General features: G+C 55.7%; 8 protein-coding genes across 8 annotated transcripts; 5 read left to right on the forward strand and 3 right to left on the reverse strand.

Moving 5' to 3' along the window:
- Positions 1-603: 603 nt before the first annotated feature.
- BO82DRAFT_392842 (TspO/MBR family protein) lies at positions 604-1,307 on the reverse strand (the record flags this gene model as incomplete). The annotated part of the gene is made up of 2 exons (XM_025638643.1): positions 1,177-1,307; positions 604-1,067 (listed from the first exon to the last, which is right to left on the reverse strand). Exons 1-2 carry the CDS (start codon positions 1,277-1,279, stop codon positions 604-606), a joined length of 567 nt encoding a protein of 188 aa, XP_025490890.1. The 5' UTR covers positions 1,280-1,307.
- A 683-nt stretch (positions 1,308-1,990) lies between these two features.
- Positions 1,991-3,162, forward strand: BO82DRAFT_355161 (uncharacterized protein). The gene is made up of 2 exons (XM_025635370.1): positions 1,991-2,344; positions 2,411-3,162. The coding sequence occupies exons 1-2, from the start codon at positions 2,291-2,293 to the stop codon at positions 2,771-2,773; spliced, it is 417 nt and encodes a 138-aa protein (XP_025490891.1). The 5' UTR covers positions 1,991-2,290; the 3' UTR covers positions 2,774-3,162.
- On the forward strand, positions 2,869-3,432 carry BO82DRAFT_101395 (uncharacterized protein). Its single transcript, XM_025629733.1, has 2 exons — positions 2,869-3,161; positions 3,245-3,432. The coding sequence occupies exons 1-2, from the start codon at positions 2,964-2,966 to the stop codon at positions 3,398-3,400; spliced, it is 354 nt and encodes a 117-aa protein (XP_025490892.1). The 5' UTR covers positions 2,869-2,963; the 3' UTR covers positions 3,401-3,432.
- Positions 3,433-3,581: 149 nt separating this feature from the next.
- BO82DRAFT_337422 (putative DRAP deaminase) lies at positions 3,582-4,562 on the reverse strand. Its single transcript, XM_025633392.1, has one exon. The coding sequence runs from the start codon at positions 4,433-4,435 to the stop codon at positions 3,728-3,730; it is 708 nt and encodes a 235-aa protein (XP_025490893.1). The 5' UTR covers positions 4,436-4,562; the 3' UTR covers positions 3,582-3,727.
- A 339-nt stretch (positions 4,563-4,901) lies between these two features.
- On the forward strand, positions 4,902-5,949 carry BO82DRAFT_365623 (DnaJ domain protein; the record flags this gene model as incomplete). The annotated part of the gene is made up of 2 exons (XM_025637010.1): positions 4,902-5,109; positions 5,198-5,949. 2 exons carry the CDS (start codon positions 4,902-4,904, stop codon positions 5,947-5,949), a joined length of 960 nt encoding a protein of 319 aa, XP_025490894.1.
- Positions 5,950-7,870: 1,921 nt separating this feature from the next.
- On the forward strand, positions 7,871-10,373 carry BO82DRAFT_365624 (universal stress protein family domain protein; the record flags this gene model as incomplete). The annotated part of the gene is made up of 4 exons (XM_025637011.1): positions 7,871-9,230; positions 9,286-10,034; positions 10,088-10,149; positions 10,208-10,373. The coding sequence occupies 4 exons, from the start codon at positions 7,871-7,873 to the stop codon at positions 10,371-10,373; spliced, it is 2,337 nt and encodes a 778-aa protein (XP_025490895.1).
- Positions 10,374-10,915: 542 nt separating this feature from the next.
- Positions 10,916-13,209, forward strand: BO82DRAFT_355165 (H(+)-transporting V1 sector ATPase subunit B). The gene is made up of 9 exons (XM_025635371.1): positions 10,916-11,157; positions 11,239-11,323; positions 11,389-11,408; positions 11,487-11,522; positions 11,580-11,741; positions 11,809-12,125; positions 12,179-12,453; positions 12,509-12,727; positions 12,781-13,209. The coding sequence occupies exons 1-9, from the start codon at positions 11,059-11,061 to the stop codon at positions 13,089-13,091; spliced, it is 1,524 nt and encodes a 507-aa protein (XP_025490896.1). The 5' UTR covers positions 10,916-11,058; the 3' UTR covers positions 13,092-13,209.
- Positions 13,132-14,979, reverse strand: BO82DRAFT_312184 (putative aminotransferase family protein (LolT)). Its single transcript, XM_025632431.1, has 4 exons — positions 14,860-14,979; positions 14,224-14,792; positions 14,114-14,151; positions 13,132-13,945 (listed from the first exon to the last, which is right to left on the reverse strand). Exons 1-4 carry the CDS (start codon positions 14,933-14,935, stop codon positions 13,258-13,260), a joined length of 1,371 nt encoding a protein of 456 aa, XP_025490897.1. The 5' UTR covers positions 14,936-14,979; the 3' UTR covers positions 13,132-13,257.
- Positions 14,980-15,053: the final 74 nt, after the last annotated feature.

A 15,053-nucleotide genomic window follows, 5' to 3' on the forward strand; every position in this document is an offset into this window, starting at 1 on the left:
GGGGGGGTGAACTTGTGCTGCAAAAGCACAGGTGGTGTGGTGACCGTACCTGGATACTCGGCCCGGCGGGTCAACTGCAGCACGTCCGCGACGGCCATCTTTACCCAGGTGAAGTGGGTCGGGGAGGCTTTGAAGCAGTAGGCTGGGTAGAATGTGAGGGGGACGGGTTCGGGGGGCGCCATGGGGCCATTTTTTGGGTTTACTGGAGGGGGGGTCCTGTTTTTAATTTCGGTGGGATGTAAATGAGGAGGATGGGATGGATACCCTACCTACCTACCTGGTAGGCTGGGATGTTTGGGAGGGATTCTTGGTCACGTGTTGATAACGGATTCTCCGCTCATGGTTTGTGTTCCCCCCGTTTACTTTTATTGTACTTTATCTTTTAGGGTCGATACTTCATTCGATTTCAAAGGGGGGTCCAGGGGTCTCCCCCGGTATCCTCTAAGTTATTATCTCTTCAGCCTGAGCTGCGTAGTGCTTACGCAGATGCGCTTTACTGGGAAGTTGAAGAAAAGGGGGGTCCGGGGGTTCTCCCCCGGGAAACGCTTATTGTAAGTGTGATTGAATTACTATATATCCAGTAGTTGGTAGGTAGGTAGCCAATTACTCCTTCTTTTCTGCCTCCCCCTCGCCGATCGTCCAGCGATTCAACACCCCCACCCCGGCATTCAAGTAGGTCGCGAACCCCAGCCACGCGGCATAGGGCACGAGCATCCAGAAGGCGGGGCGGTCGTGCTGGTACCACACGTGCATCAGGGCGGCGACATTGCCGCCCAGCAGCAGCATGTCGGTCAGCGCCCAGGCGGGCTTGCGCAGGCCGAAGAACAGCGGCATCCACAGGTAGTTGAGCAGCAGCTGCGAGGCGTAAAGGTGTTGTGAGTGGACGGTCCATTGCTGGAGGGACGAGGAGGCAAGCGGCGAGACGGTGGTGCCGGTGACGGTGGCGTGGTGGGCGGCGAAGCCCATCAGGCCGTAGAGGATGGTCCAGACGGGGCCGAAGAGCCAGGCGGGCGGGTAGAGGGGGGGTTTGTGGAGGTTGCGGTAGATGGATTTGGTGCGGGATTGTTCTGGTTGTGTGTTAGGTCTTGATCTGATTGATCTGATTGATCTGAGGTAGGGCTTGGTTGCTTGGTTTGGTCGTCTGGTTTATGTGAAGGTGGCTTGGTGAGGGCTTACTGTTGGTCTGGAAGCCGATGAAGGTCCCGGCAGCGATGGGGGCGGCCACGGAGAGGATCGGCGAGGTGAAGACTGCCTGCGGCAGGACGGTGGACCACGGCATTTTGTCGCGTCGGGGGGTGGTGGTGTGGGAGGTTGTCTGTGAGATGTAGAGGGATTTGGGTAGGTTACTTGGGCCAGGTAGTCGAGCTATTTAAAGGAATCAGAAGTGGATGTTGGCTGGATCGATCGGGGAATGCATGGGCGATAACGACGTCATGTCGCTTCGCGATCTGGGGATGGTTCCTCTCTGTCGCGCTCTGCCTTTCCACGTGTGATGATGGAGATGATGATGATGCTGCTGCCACGTCGCCTCTGTTTGCAGTCAGGGCTTCGATTCTGGAAATTGAGAGAAGATTAGATAGCTGGTGTGGGAGTCATTGACCTGTTCTTGTTGTTGGAGCTGGTATGCACCGTAACCGGCTTAGGGTTCACACATCGCATTGCGATTGCTGTCCGAGCTGCATGCTAGTATACCTCTCTTCTCTCAACTTAGACCAGACATGGGCTAGACTTGCTTTATGAATCTTAGTCAATAGATCATCCGCCATACTAACAATGTCATTGAGACCATGGCTTGCTTGCTCTTGACCGATTCATCTACAGATCTGCTGGCCCTTCTGCTACTTACCAATGGTCCCACAACTTATTTAGCTTTTCTTGACTTATATACACTCCCAGCTTGCTCATCCCCAGCGAATCACGCGTAGCTCAAACTTCCACCCAGATCAACAATGGCATTGATGATCATCCTTCATGGACAGCCGCCCGATGTCAAGAGACAGCGCCCTGACGATCCTTACTCCATCTATTCTGAACTATACGTTGTCCTTGCATAAAATCCAGCGAGAAACCAATATTCTATATCGGTATCCGCATTGCAGCAATAGTCTGGCAGAGTGAACCATGCGCATGTAAAACAAGCATGAACGTTCGAACATCAACCGGCGCCTCCTGAGGGTTTTTTTATAAGGGGGCCATTTGATTCAACCCCAACCGCGAATGATTTGCAGCAGCATATCTTGATTCCTGCATTGTATTAAGTTCCACCGAGCTTGAAACCTCACAGGCTAAGATGAAGGGTCTTGTATATCTCCTCGCATCGATCCCGCTCGCTGCGGCTACACTGGTGAGTGAGAGCGATCCCTGCAATCCAACACGGTAACAGTGCAATGACGAAAGCTAAGATCCAAAGCATAATCCCGCCTCAGCTCATCATCACAGAAGAGGACATGTCTCTTGGCGAGCAAAGAAGGGATCTCCCATCGACAACATCGCATCAACGGAGCTGCTAGCTCTGCTTGCCCGGTTCCAAGAAATATGCTTGACGGAGGCGACTCACGATTGTTTCAACGGATGCATCGCGACCAACCTCGGTCTTCTCGGGGAGGGGAGGTTCGATTACAAGGTCTGGGAGTTGATGATCCTCACCACGGTTGCAAGTGAAGAGACCCGAGCAGAGGCCGTTCGGTTGGGCAGGGAAGCGGAAATCGTGCTTGCGGGCATCGAGACGTGCCAGGCTGGAGACTGGCTGGTGCAGATCATGGCCCGGCTGTAAACCTGTACATGGGATCATGCATGGTCGATCTGTGGACAGTGCCAGTGGGTGCTGGGAAAGTCTCTGATCCAGCAACAGGAGGCTTAACCGTCGAAGAGGACGAGGGACCGTCCTCCATGTGTTATTGCATTACCTTAAGCCGAGGTGCTACGGCCACTATCAACTGTGCTAGCAAGGGTGAACGCGCTTGATGTCTGGTCAGGGATCTATAGCAGTTCTTATAGGGCTGCACACACATCGTGTCACTCTTAGTGCAGGGTCGGATGCAATAGTCTGTGGGGAGAGCCAGACACACTCTCATGAGCACTCATCCCTTCGCTCGCTGTGTAACACTTGGACTCTGTCGACTGTCTCGTTCATTGAAAGGCAATCGCCGTTGTCACTTGCTGTACGTCTAGTCAATAATACCTACTCGTATCAAGCAAGAATACTGACAGGTTGTTCTGGTTCGGTGCTAAACCTGTGGAGCAGAAGCAATCATATACCCTGGTCATTCCTATATGCATTACAGCCTCAACACTCCCGAGACAGACAGACAGAACTAGTCTCGTCACTTACACTGGAGGTAGCATAGATATCACCGCGTTAAAGATAGCCCTAGCCTTGGCTCTTTACTGGGTCGCATAAGTCGTTGATATAATTCATTTGTCAAACACTCAAGCCCTCATTAGAAGAGCTTGCCAACCTTACCCAGTGCACAGGGACAATACCCCCCTTCTTTGCAATTTCTCAGTAACCTCAATTCTGAGTACTGGGGTAATATACTATCCCGGGGGAGAACCCCCGGACCCCCCTTTTTTTCAACTTCCCAGATAAGCTCGTCTATAGTAAACATTGAGCGGCTTAAGAAGTATTGTAGAGATAGATGTCAGAGACAACCATCGTAGCAATCCACGCATATATACACATTATCTCAGTCCATATACAGCACCCCCCAAACCGCCAGCAAATCAATCACGCCAACAAATCCACCTCCATAACCCTCTTCTTCGGATTCCTCGGCACCTGCGCCTGCCTCCTCCGCTCCTCGGCACTAATATCATCAATATTCGTCTCGACCGACTCCATCGCCGCCTGCACCTCCTCCTCACGATTCTCATGCCCCGCCGTCGCCACCGTCAAAATCTCCCTCTCCAGCCCCTGCACCACCTCCCACTCAATCCCCGCCGCCGTCAGCTGCCTACACCCCTCCGACTGCCCCACAAACGTCCCCGGCTCCTTCACCCCAAAATACACCTTCTGGATCCCCCTCCGCCGGCCTTGCTGCCCTTCCCCTTCCCCTGCCCCTTCCGCCTGAATCCGAGTCCGAATAATCCGCTCCACGCACGGCATATTCCCCGAAAGCCGGCGCCCGCACGGCTCCATCGTGACATACATAACCAGCTTCCGGCCCGGCTCGTCCGGCAGCACGGCCGCCACTTGATCGGCGGGCACACTTTTCGTGGCGGCGTAGTTGGCCAGACAGCACTGCTCGGCGTGCGTGTTGCCGTCCCGCTCCATCGTGTAGCCCGTGGCGAGCAGCCGGTCTTCCTGCTCCAACGTGGCGTCGTCTTCGTGCCGCGAGAGGAGTAGGGCGCCCACCCGGAAGTTGGTGGGTCGCGCGGGCGATTTCTCGGCGAGCGCCAGGCAGGTGCGCATGTATTTGAGGTGGGGGGAGGGCATTTTCTTTTTTTTTCTTTGTGGGGTGATGTGGTGAGGGTTGAGTTTGGCTTTGGCTTGGTTTGCTGGTGGCGGTGGGGCTTGGGTGTTCGGTGGTGGCTATGGTTTCGTTTGCTGGGCGGGGTGTTGGATGGATGGATGGATTGAAGCTCAAGCTACCTTAGCTGTGGATGACCGCATCGGCGCGCGGGCGCGGGGGGAAGAAGCTCTAAACCTAATTGAGTTGAGGGTTTCTTAACTTCTTATCGATAAAGGCGGTCAGGCCTACTTCTGCTCCTACAGCCGGGACTCACCGCCTTCCCGATGTTGATAATTAATGGTTTCCGACCGAGATTCGCGTCCGCGTGGCGCGTCTGACTGAGCCGCTCGCTCACTTCGCTTTTTCTTTTGGCAACTCACATTGGCTTTATCGTTGTTCTTGCTTCTTTCGAACCTGCAGTGGGTTTAGTCTCGGCTGGAAATTGTCAGAATGCCTCGCAAGAGCAAATCTCAGGCGCGAAGCGAGTCGCCTGAATCACTACGCGACAGCGAGTCTCCTGAACCTCGTCGCGACAGCGAGTCTCCCGAGCCCCCCAGCCCAGAGACCGACCTATACGAGATTTTGGGTGTCTCGAGCGATGCTACCGCAGACCAGATCAAGTCGGCCTATCGGAAACAGGCACTCAAGCACCATCCTGGTATGTCTGGAAAAGTCCAGTCAACTAAACAGAGAGTTGTAGCTAGAATTATGCCCGATCCTAACCGAACCTCTTTCCACTGCCGCAGACAAGGTCCCAGCCGACGAGCGCGATGCAGCAAACAAGAAGTTCCAGCAGATTGCGTTCGCCTACGCCATCCTCTCCGACGCGAAGCGCCGCGAGCGATACGACCTGACCGGCAGCACCAGCGAGGCGGTCGACGTCGACGAGGATTTCAACTGGGCGGATTTCTACCGCGAGCAGTTCTCCAGTGCCATCGACACCAGCGCCATCGACAAGCTGAAGCAGGAGTATCAGGGCTCGGCGGAGGAGGAGCGCGACGTGCTGGCGGCGTATGAGACTTACCGCGGGGATCTGGATAAGGTCTACGAGTCGGTGCTGCTCTGCAATGTCCTGGACGACGATGAGCGCTTCCGGGCCATCATCGACCGGGCCCTCGCGGAGGGTCGCGCGAAGAAACACAAGAGCTACGTGGAGGAGCCGGCGAAGAAGCGCGAGCGGCGGTTGAAACGCGCCCAGAAGGAGGCCAAGGAGGCGGAGGCGTTGGCGGCGGAGGTCGAGGAGAAGCAATCGATCAAACCCGGCAGGGGCGGCAAGAAGTCCACCACCAAAAAGAAGAACGATGGGGACAACGAGCTGTTGAAGATGATTCAGCAACGGCAGGCCACGCGGGCGGAGGCCTTCTTCGATCGATTGGAGCAGCAGTACGGTCAACCCGGTCGAAAGCGGGCGGCCAAGATGGACGAACCCCCAGAGGAGGCCTTTGCAGCTACTGCAGCGCGAAAGACGGCCAAGAAGAAGAGAAAAACAGATGCCTAGAGGGAAGGAGAGGGGAAGCGGTCGGGACTCTATTTTTTTTTTTTTACTCTGCTGCAGCATGTTCAAAACGGTTTGGGGAGTTGGAAGTTGCATATATCGCGTCTGATACACTGGCGAAAAATGGGCGTTGGGTCTGTCGATTCTTTTTATTGATATGTCGAGCGACGAGCATGCAACATCCATTTCGGGGGCTGGCAGCTATTTGCCGGTTGTGTTGTGTTTGTTATGTTGCGTTCTTTTTTTTTTTCTTTTTTTGTTTTCTTTTTTGCCTTTTTTCCCTTTCGCCATCATGCATGTATTAATGCTTTTTTGCCATTTGGAATGACACCGAATGTAACATCAGGGACAAAGGCTGTAATGGGGTCGAAAATGGAAAAAGATTGACTCATGAGATGACACTGACGCTGCGACGACGATCGTTCGACCAACTCAGCTGGGTGGGCGGGGGAATGGAATGTGATGAACGACTGACTGATTGATGGGTTGGGTGGGATCCTTGGTTCGAGCTCTGATCAAGTCAAGCACAAATAAGCAGTTCGGTCGCCTGCATGCAATGCACATTCCAGGTTCGAGTTTCGCAAGAGGGCTGCGGTGACACTTGCAACTCTTTCCTGATGAAGAGGAGGAGGAGGAGGAGGAGGAGGAGGAGGATGAATAGCTTACAGTCTGTAGTAGTATGAGTTAAGTATTAGGTAAATATGAAGTAGGATGCACGATGCACGGCACAGTCAGTCAGTCAGTCAGTCAGTCAGTCAAGCAGCGCAGTCATGCAAGGGATAGGTCTATCTGCTGTGTGAATCGAGTTACTGAGTTATGAGTTATGAGTTATGAGTTAAAGTGATCAGCCTATTTTCTCCTCTCCTCTCCTCTCCTCTCCTCTCCACTCTCTCCTCTCCTCAACCCCCTCTCGCCAAATCTCCATAATTCTTCTGACTTTGTTGGTGATACCCCGCCATGCCGAGCTTTTTCTGACGAGCTCAGCTGCAGTTTTCGTTGGCCGAGCTTTTTTGCTCACGTCTTGTCCTCTTAAGCTCCCTCGAATCCCCAGTCGATCTGGGACTAATTGTCAACTTGTCAAGTCATTCCTCGATTCCTTTTTCCCTGTGATTGCCTTGGCAGAGTGGACTGTGCTCGACTATTACCATTGATTCATCTTCTCCTCCTCTTCGTCTTCTTTATTGTTCCCGTTCCCGTTCCCCTCCTCCACTTCCACTTCTACTTCCTACTTACTTCGCCTTACCGTGGGGAGAGCTCTCGTGAACACGCCCGACGCCGACTCCCTTGGGTTGCTTTTGTTTGTGATACGTCCACCGCGACCTGTAACAAAGAAGGGCCCTTCAGCCAGAACCTGGGCCGCGGCTGGTCGCGACCGATTCGATCGCCGGCAGTTGCAGCCGTTTGTTGCACGTGGGGATCTCCCAGGCCCGCCCGCTTAAATCTATAATTCGTGCCGTTTCCCTCGTCGGTGGTGGTGGTGGTGTGGTTGTTGTACCTCCGCACCACGGTTCCGCAGAGTGAAAGAGGACAGAGCTGCTGCTTTGCTGCCTGCTGTTGCTGTTACTGTTGCTGTGCTGTTGCCACAGCTGGCACAAGCTCTTGTCACCGATCACGGGGAAAGCTGAAAGCGAAATCTGGGGATTTGGGAAGTGACTTGCCGCCCCTTACCTGGATTTGGCGCCGCTCATTCGGCCGATGATCGTCGCTCCACTCCACATTCCGAAGCCCGTTACGGATTAGTCGTGTGTCTCTCAATCCATCCCCTCTCCATCAGTTAACTGATTATTGCTGTCAGATCATAGTCCCACAGACAGACAGACGGACAGACAGACAGACAGACAGACACCTTAATAAGAACTGAATAGAAAGATCGCAAGGAAAGGACCGGGTGAACTCGGTGCACTCGTGCTCACCCGACGTCACCATGCCGTACTACAGTAGAAAACCTGCGCCCATCTCGTTAGAGACGGCACTGGAGGAAGAACGACGAGAGTTACTGCGGGAGTCGGGCGAAGGCAACCACACTAATTCCTCCTGGTACCCGCGCCGGAGCATGCTGGACATCGCGCCCAGTCCAGGCTTTGTCCCTCCCCGGCATGGCTCCATCGCCGGGATTGGAGTGGGCGTGACTTCCCCCTCGGGCCGCAATTATCACCATCACTACAATTCTTATCCCGCTGCCAATACTACTACTACCTCTGCTCCCCGCCGCTCCTCGACCCCCACCACTTCTACTGCACCATCTCCCACCACTTCCACTAAACCTCCTCCCCATCCTCCCTCTTCGTCCACTTCGTCCATTTCGCCCTCGACATCACCTACGACCACCACGACGACCGCAACCTCCCCTCCGCCGCCCAGGACCACTTCTTTGGTGGCTCCTCCGTTACCACCGGCACCGAGGAAATCCTCCGTTCAGTCCGACGGCGGCGACAAGTCCGGAGGCCCCCAAGCCGCAACCACAACCACGCACAAATCAGGCCCTAGCATTCGCTGGGATTCCTCTCTCGATATGCCTCCTAGCGCCCGCCGTGCCAGTCAATCTCAGGAGAAGCCTCCTGCTGCTTCCTCCTCGAATCGTCTGCCAAGCATGGCCGCCGTGATGTCAGGCCTCGACATCAAGGTTGGGTTCCCGAGCTTTGTCAGAGGTCGGGACTCTGGCCGCAGTTCCTCATCACGAGGCAACTCGCTTGACTCGCGAGCTCCGGCGCTCCGCTCGACCCGCTCCAGTTCGCCAAAGCGTCGCTGGCTGAGCCCCGGTTCACGTAATCAGTCGGTCGAGGCGGCAAAGCCTATACTTGAAAGCCCGAAGGAGAGCCCGACTGAGAACCCGATGGAAAAGTTGAAAGAGAGTAAAGAGTCACCTAAGGAGAAACAGGCAGAGAAGAAGCCTACAGAAAGCACTAAAGAACCGCTGAAAGCGATCCCCAACGAGAAGCCAAAAGAGAGCGTGACGATTGACAGCGCCCCGAAGGTCTCTCCCCCTCCGACCCCTCCAGCAACATCCCAGCCAACGGTCCAGCCTCCACCAGCTCTTCAATCCCCTCGGGAGGCGGATGCTAATTCCTCAGCGCCCGGAGAGCAGCGGCTCGAAAAGGACCATTACGACAGCGAAAACAATCCGATCGAGACTAGTGATGAGGACGGTGACGAATTGTCTTCTAGCGACGATGAGAGCCCGGACCGCGAGTCGGAAGAGAACAAACGAGGGCGGAAAGAGACAGTCGACCATGAACCTGCCCGGATCGCTCCGCGCACGACAACAAAGACGGCTCCAGAATTTCGTACGTTCTCTTCTCGTTGTTTCAGTGCACAATACTGACTGATTGCGAGCTGCAGACCCCAGTAACAACTCTACCGGCAAGTCTGAGTTCATTCATTCAGCCAAGACAGGCCCCATCTCGAAGCCTGATGTCCGCCCCCGAACGAGCTACGACTCCGCCTCAGCGACCAACACCCCCTTTGGCTCCGAGGACGAGGCAGAGTTGTGCGACATTAAACGCGCTCAGAAACTCAGCATTGAAATGTCTGCGATCGATAGTTCGGTGCACAACCGATCAATCCGGACGATCATCCGCGGCGACTATCCCAGCATACGCGAAGAGGAAGGCGCTCGTCGCCGCCAGCGCAAGTACCTAGTGACGACGGATCTCAGTGAGGAATCGGTGTATGCTTTGGAATGGACGATTGGTACCATTCTGCGGGATGGCGATACGATGTTCGCGGTCTGTGCCATGCATGACGAGACCGCTACTCCGGCAGCCGTGCAGATTGGGGATGGAGCCAAAGCCATGCAGGATGCTGCCGCGGTGGTCGGCTCGCAGACGGCCGAGACGGCGGCGAAATCCCAGAATGACTCCAGCTCGCACTTACCTCGGACCTTCTTCAACCGCCTGGGGACCGGCACGGACAGCAAACCCGGCTCGGTCGATGCACGAGGCATGTCCAAGGCGGAATCCGAGCGCGTACGGGCGGTGGAGGTCATTTCGCAGACGTGCGTGCGTCTCTTGCGAAAGACGCTACTGCAGGTGCGCGTGGCGGTTGAGGTAATTCATTGCAAGAGCCCGAAGCACATGATCACCGAAGCCGTAAGTCCAGCTTGATCCTGCTCCGTTTACGCAGTGGCTGACTGAGTTTCCAGATTGATGGATTGGATCCTACGCTAGTAATTGTTGGTGCCAGAGGACGAAGTGCACTAAAAGGGTAAGAACTCTGCGTTCGACCTGCATGGACTGCAAACTAACAAGACTGTTCACCACAGAGTGGTCCTCGGATCGTTTTCGAATTACCTGGTCATGCACTCATCCGTACCGGTGATGGTGGCCCGCAAGAAGCTGAAGAAACAAACCAAAAACAAAAAGATGAACGTCCGTCTGTCCAACAATCTAACGACGCCCAAGAAGCTGGCGTTGGCCAAAGTGGACTGAATGACTGGAATCTGACCTTTTCTCCATCTGCTTTCTCCGTTATTTGTTTTTGCACACGATACCATGACGGTTTGACGGCGGTTTGGCGTCTCTATCTCACGATTCTAGCCTGCTTTTCTCGTGGATGCTTTTCCTTTCTCCAGCTGTATCAGTATGACATTCATGACGAGCTGATCTGATGATTTCATTTCGCTTGGCGTTCATTCTTTTCTTTTTCCTTTTTTTCTTTTTTCTTTTTCTCTAATTGAGAAGCCTAGCACGGATGGCGACACTTTACGGCGGCCGCAGATGGCTTTACGGAATGTATGAGTCACTATTTTCTCGCTATATTTCTGCAGAACATGACTGATTATCGTATTCTTGATCGTAATTTGGCATCAGCCCGACTTTGTTAGCCTTTTGAATATGTAATACGTAGTAAGGAACTTATAGATCGTAGGCGAGGGCATCACGTGGAAAGGAGGTTCCACACCGCCCCCCAGCGGACGTGGAGCCAAACGGGGCAAACCAGCCAAACTGACGGGCTCCAGCCTAAGCATACGTCGACACTCCCGACCACCACCAGGAGCTGTTCCTCTCCCCTCAGTTCCGCCCCCTCGTCCGCATTCTCCCACTTTCCCCCCCTCCCTCGTTCCTTTGTCTATCGTCTCTGATTTCATAGCACCTTGTGGTGGACTCTTCGACCATGGCCGATTTCGTCGACCCCCGGATGACCAGCGTCAAGCCTCGCATCCGCTACAACACCATTGGAGGTATCAACGGACCGCTGGTCGTTCTGGATAATGTACGAGCCCGTCTCCATCGGCACGTCATCTGGCCGACCCAAGCATATCGGGAAAATTACAGCTGATCAGTGATGGCTTAGGTCAAATTCCCCCGTTACAATGAGATCGTGTCTTTGACCCTCCCCGATGGGACTGAGCGGTCAGGTCAGGTTCTGGAAGCTCGAGGTATGAGAGGCGTGGTTGAATGAGATCAAGATCAGATCCGCTGATGTATAATGCCTTCACTACAGGAAGTCGAGCAGTCGTTCAGGTGCGGACCTTTGGAGTGTAGAGAATGGGAGGTGGATGTATCGGACGGAATATTGACATGGAATTGCGGTCATACTAGGTGTTTGAAGGCACTTCTGGTATCGACGTTAAGAAGGTACTTCGCCGTCATTCAGCTACCGTCTGAGTCTACCGCCATACTGACTTGCCTCAGACGAAAGTCGAGTTCACCGGTCACAGCTTGAAGCTCGGTGTCTCCGAAGACATGCTGGGTCGTGTGTTCGATGGCTCCGGTCGCGCGATTGACAAGGGCCCCAAGGTGCTGGCGGAGGACTACCTGGACATCAACGGCCAACCTATCAACCCTTACTCCCGAGTATGAGCCTCGCCTTTGTCCCGCGACATGCACACTCCGGGTGGCTAACGTGTCCGATGATCTGCAGGTCTACCCCGAAGAAATGATCTCCACTGGTATCTCCGCTATTGACACGATGAACTCCATTGCCCGTGGCCAGAAGATCCCCATCTTCTCCGCCGCCGGTCTGCCACACAACGAAATCGCCGCCCAGATCTGTCGTCAGGCGGGTCTGGTGAAGCGCCCCACCAAGGACGTCCACGACGGACACGAGGAGAACTTCTCCATTGTCTTCGCCGCCATGGGTGTGAACATGGAGACGGCCCGCTTCTTCACCCGCGATTTCGAGGAGAACGGCAGTATGGAGCGCGTGACACTCTTCCTGAACTTGGCCAACGACCCTACGTATGTGATCGGTTTTGTTGTGTGTGCGTGCGGTACTGACAAGCAGCGTCCAGGATTGAACGTATCATCACCCCTCGTCTGGCGCTGACCACGGCCGAGTACTACGCCTACCAGCTGGAGAAGCACGTCCTGGTCATCATGACTGATCTGTCTGCCTACTGTGACGCTCTGCGTGAGGTCTCGGCTGCTCGTGAAGAAGTTCCGGGTCGTCGTGGTTACCCCGGTTACATGTACACGGACTTGTCGACCCTGTACGAGCGTGCTGGTCGTGTGGAGGGCCGTAACGGATCCATCACACAAATCCCTATCTTGACGATGCCTAACGACGGTCAGTTGCTTGTCTGGTGGTGCATATGCAGGTGGATCATGCTGATGGATTGCAGATATCACTCACCCCATCCCCGATTTGACCGGTTACATTACGGAGGGACAGATCTTCATTGACCGTCAACTGTACAACAAGGGTGTCTACCCGCCTATCAACGTGCTGCCGTCGCTGTCTCGTCTGATGAAGTCGGCTATTGGCGAGGGTCGTTCCCGGAAGGATCACTCGGATGTGTCCAACCAGTTGTACGCCAAGTACGCCATCGGTCGTGATGCTGGTAAGTCTCTGTGCTGTGTTGAGGTGTGTCCATGACTAAGTCTCCCTGTCTAGCCGCCATGAAGGCTGTCGTCGGTGAGGAGGCGCTCTCCTCCGAGGACAAGCTGTCGCTGGAGTTCCTCGACAAGTTCGAGCGGACCTTCATCAGCCAGTCGCCCTACGAGTCGCGCACGATCTTCGAGTCGCTGGACATCGCGTGGAACCTGCTGCGGATCTACCCCAAGGACCTGCTCAACCGGATCCCCAAGCGCGTGCTGGATGAGTTCTATGCGCGGTCTGCGCGGAAGATCGCCAACAAGGACACGCGAGACAACAGTGTGGCGGAGCAGACCCAGGGCGAGACTGCGGATCTGATTGAGACGTGAGTGGGGTTTAGTTATTGCGTGTTTCCGCTGGTACTTGATTGTGTTTGCTGTGATGCTGTTCCTACGGCCTGCATATATTCGCGTAGTTGTATATCATTGCAGAATTTGTTGGTGTCTAGCGTATGAGCTTAGTCTCTGTAGTTTGTGGTATCTGTTGCATCTGCCGCTACAGGTGCGGCGACACCTTCCCAAGCTTAAACTCCTCCGTGACACGACCGACCAACTCCTTCAACACGGGCACCAACCACTCGAAATCGCTGCGGTCGAGGTAGACCTGCGCCGACAAGCGCACCCACAGCCACCCCGCATGGGCAAAGACAGGCACGAACGTGCGGTACTCCTGGACCAGCCTCCTCTGCATCCAATCCACCACCGCGGGGACCAGCTCCGCTCGCAGCCCGGGTGCCACCCCCCCTTCCCCTCCCTGAGGGCCATGCAAAACCCTCACCGGCAACCGCACATTATTCATGGCACAGCGCCTCCACGCACTCCTTTTCCGGGGTGTATCCCCCAACACCTCCGTCCCCAGTCCGCTCGCCACCAGATCCGCGCCCTCGTTCGCCAGCTCCTCGAGGTAGGCGTAGATCGCGCGCTCGCCGCCGCACACCTCCTCCCTGAACTGCACCGCGGCCGGCGCACAGAGGTACGGCGTATCGTCGGCGGTGGCGACGAACTCGAACAGCGCCTCGAACGCCGTCTTGTTCGCGCCGGGCGTTGCCATCAGCGAGGGTCTGGGGGTCGTCTCGGATGGCGCGGGGATGTAGCCCCAGGAGGTGGGGAGGGTGGTGCGCATGAGGGGTTGCAGGGCGGGGGTGACGTAGAGGATCGCCGCGCTGCGGGGGGTGTAGAGCCACCTTTTTTTCCGTTCCGGATGTTAGCATACTTCTCCTCTCCTCTCCTCCCCTCTCCTTGCCTCGGTGTAAGGATTGTTGGGGGGAGCGCAGCTCTGCCTGCCCCGGGAGTGCGCAGCTCCTCCCCACTGCACACCCCCCGGGGAATCTGGAGGGAAGGCAAGGACGTACTTGTGCAGATTACTCGTGAGAAAGTCCACGCCCCCGACCTTGCCCATCCATGCCCCCTCGCCCTCGCCCTCGCCCTCATCCGCACCCTCACCCTCACCCGGAAACGGCACCCCCAGATCCAAAGGAATCATCCCCACCCCATGCGCCGCATCCACCAGACTCCACACCCCCTCCTCCCGACACACCTTCACAATGTGTTCGAAAGGAAACCGCACCCCGGGAAGGCTGACGACCGTCTCCAGCACCGCGATCCGCGGCGTGCCTCCCTCCGTCCTCACCGCCCGGATCGTGTCCCGGAACCGCTGCACCAGCTCGTTCGGGGCGATCGGAAACGCATACTCGATCTTCCGCAGCCGCAGGTGCGTCCCCGGGAGGTGCTCGACCAGCGAGAACAGCCCGTTCTCGACGGCGCCGTAGATCGTGGAGAAGTACAGTAAGACATCGCCGGCCTCGAAATGGGGGGCGAGGTTGTGGAGCACGGTCGCTACCCCCGTGGTTGCGTTTTTGACGGTTACGACGTCCTGCGGGGGACAGTTGAGGAGACCGGCCACAGCGTGGCGCGCGGTGAGCAGGGCGGTGGGTTGCGTGTAGCGTAGGAATTCGTCGGGGGAGGATTCGGCGAGGCGTTGGAGGCTGCGTTGGGTTGCGAGGAGGGGGGAGGGATAGGTGCCGAAGGAGCCTGGAGTTTGTGTGTTAGTGGTGGTGGTGGTGGTGGTGGTGATGATGATTGACGGGGGGGATTTGACCGTGGTTCAGATTGCGATAGCTCGGGTCGAGGAGGAAGTGTTGGCGCATCGGGGCGCCGAAGGGTGTGGGAGCCATTCTTCCCCAAAGGTTTGGCTGGTGGGTGGTGGTGCGCGGGGAGGTACGAGGAAGAAGTGTACTGTTCCACGCAAGTACTTGAAGGCGTGTATTTATATATACTACCGGACTACCAAGC

Source organism: Aspergillus uvarum (genome assembly GCF_003184745.1).
Source record: "Aspergillus uvarum CBS 121591 unplaced genomic scaffold BO82scaffold_34, whole genome shotgun sequence".
NCBI lineage: Eukaryota > Fungi > Ascomycota > Eurotiomycetes > Eurotiales > Aspergillaceae > Aspergillus > Aspergillus uvarum.

Bases quoted from the DNA above. Each gene is read 5' to 3' on its own strand.
- BO82DRAFT_355161 (XM_025635370.1), top strand. From the start codon at position 2,291: ATGAAGGGTCTTGTATATCTCCTCGCATCGATCCCGCTCGCTGCGGCT. The intron at 2,345-2,410 runs GTGAGTGAGAGC...TAAGATCCAAAG, and splicing joins CGCTCGCTGCGGCTACACTG to CATAATCCCGCCTCAGCTCA.
- BO82DRAFT_101395 (XM_025629733.1), top strand. From the start codon at position 2,964: ATGTCTGGTCAGGGATCTATAGCAGTTCTTATAGGGCTGCACACACAT. The intron at 3,162-3,244 runs GTACGTCTAGTC...CCTGTGGAGCAG, and splicing joins AATCGCCGTTGTCACTTGCT to AAGCAATCATATACCCTGGT.
- BO82DRAFT_337422 (XM_025633392.1), bottom strand. From the start codon at position 4,435: ATGCCCTCCCCCCACCTCAAATACATGCGCACCTGCCTGGCGCTCGCC.
- BO82DRAFT_355165 (XM_025635371.1), top strand. From the start codon at position 11,059: ATGGCCGATTTCGTCGACCCCCGGATGACCAGCGTCAAGCCTCGCATC. The intron at 11,409-11,486 runs GTGCGGACCTTT...CGGTCATACTAG, and splicing joins GAAGTCGAGCAGTCGTTCAG to GTGTTTGAAGGCACTTCTGG. The intron at 12,126-12,178 runs GTATGTGATCGG...AGCAGCGTCCAG, and splicing joins AACTTGGCCAACGACCCTAC to GATTGAACGTATCATCACCC.
- BO82DRAFT_312184 (XM_025632431.1), bottom strand. From the start codon at position 14,935: ATGGCTCCCACACCCTTCGGCGCCCCGATGCGCCAACACTTCCTCCTC. The intron at 14,793-14,859 runs GTCAAATCCCCC...CACAAACTCCAG, and splicing joins CTATCGCAATCTGAACCACG to GCTCCTTCGGCACCTATCCC. The intron at 14,152-14,223 runs GTGCCGTTTCCG...TGGATGGGCAAG, and splicing joins TGATTCCTTTGGATCTGGGG to GTCGGGGGCGTGGACTTTCT.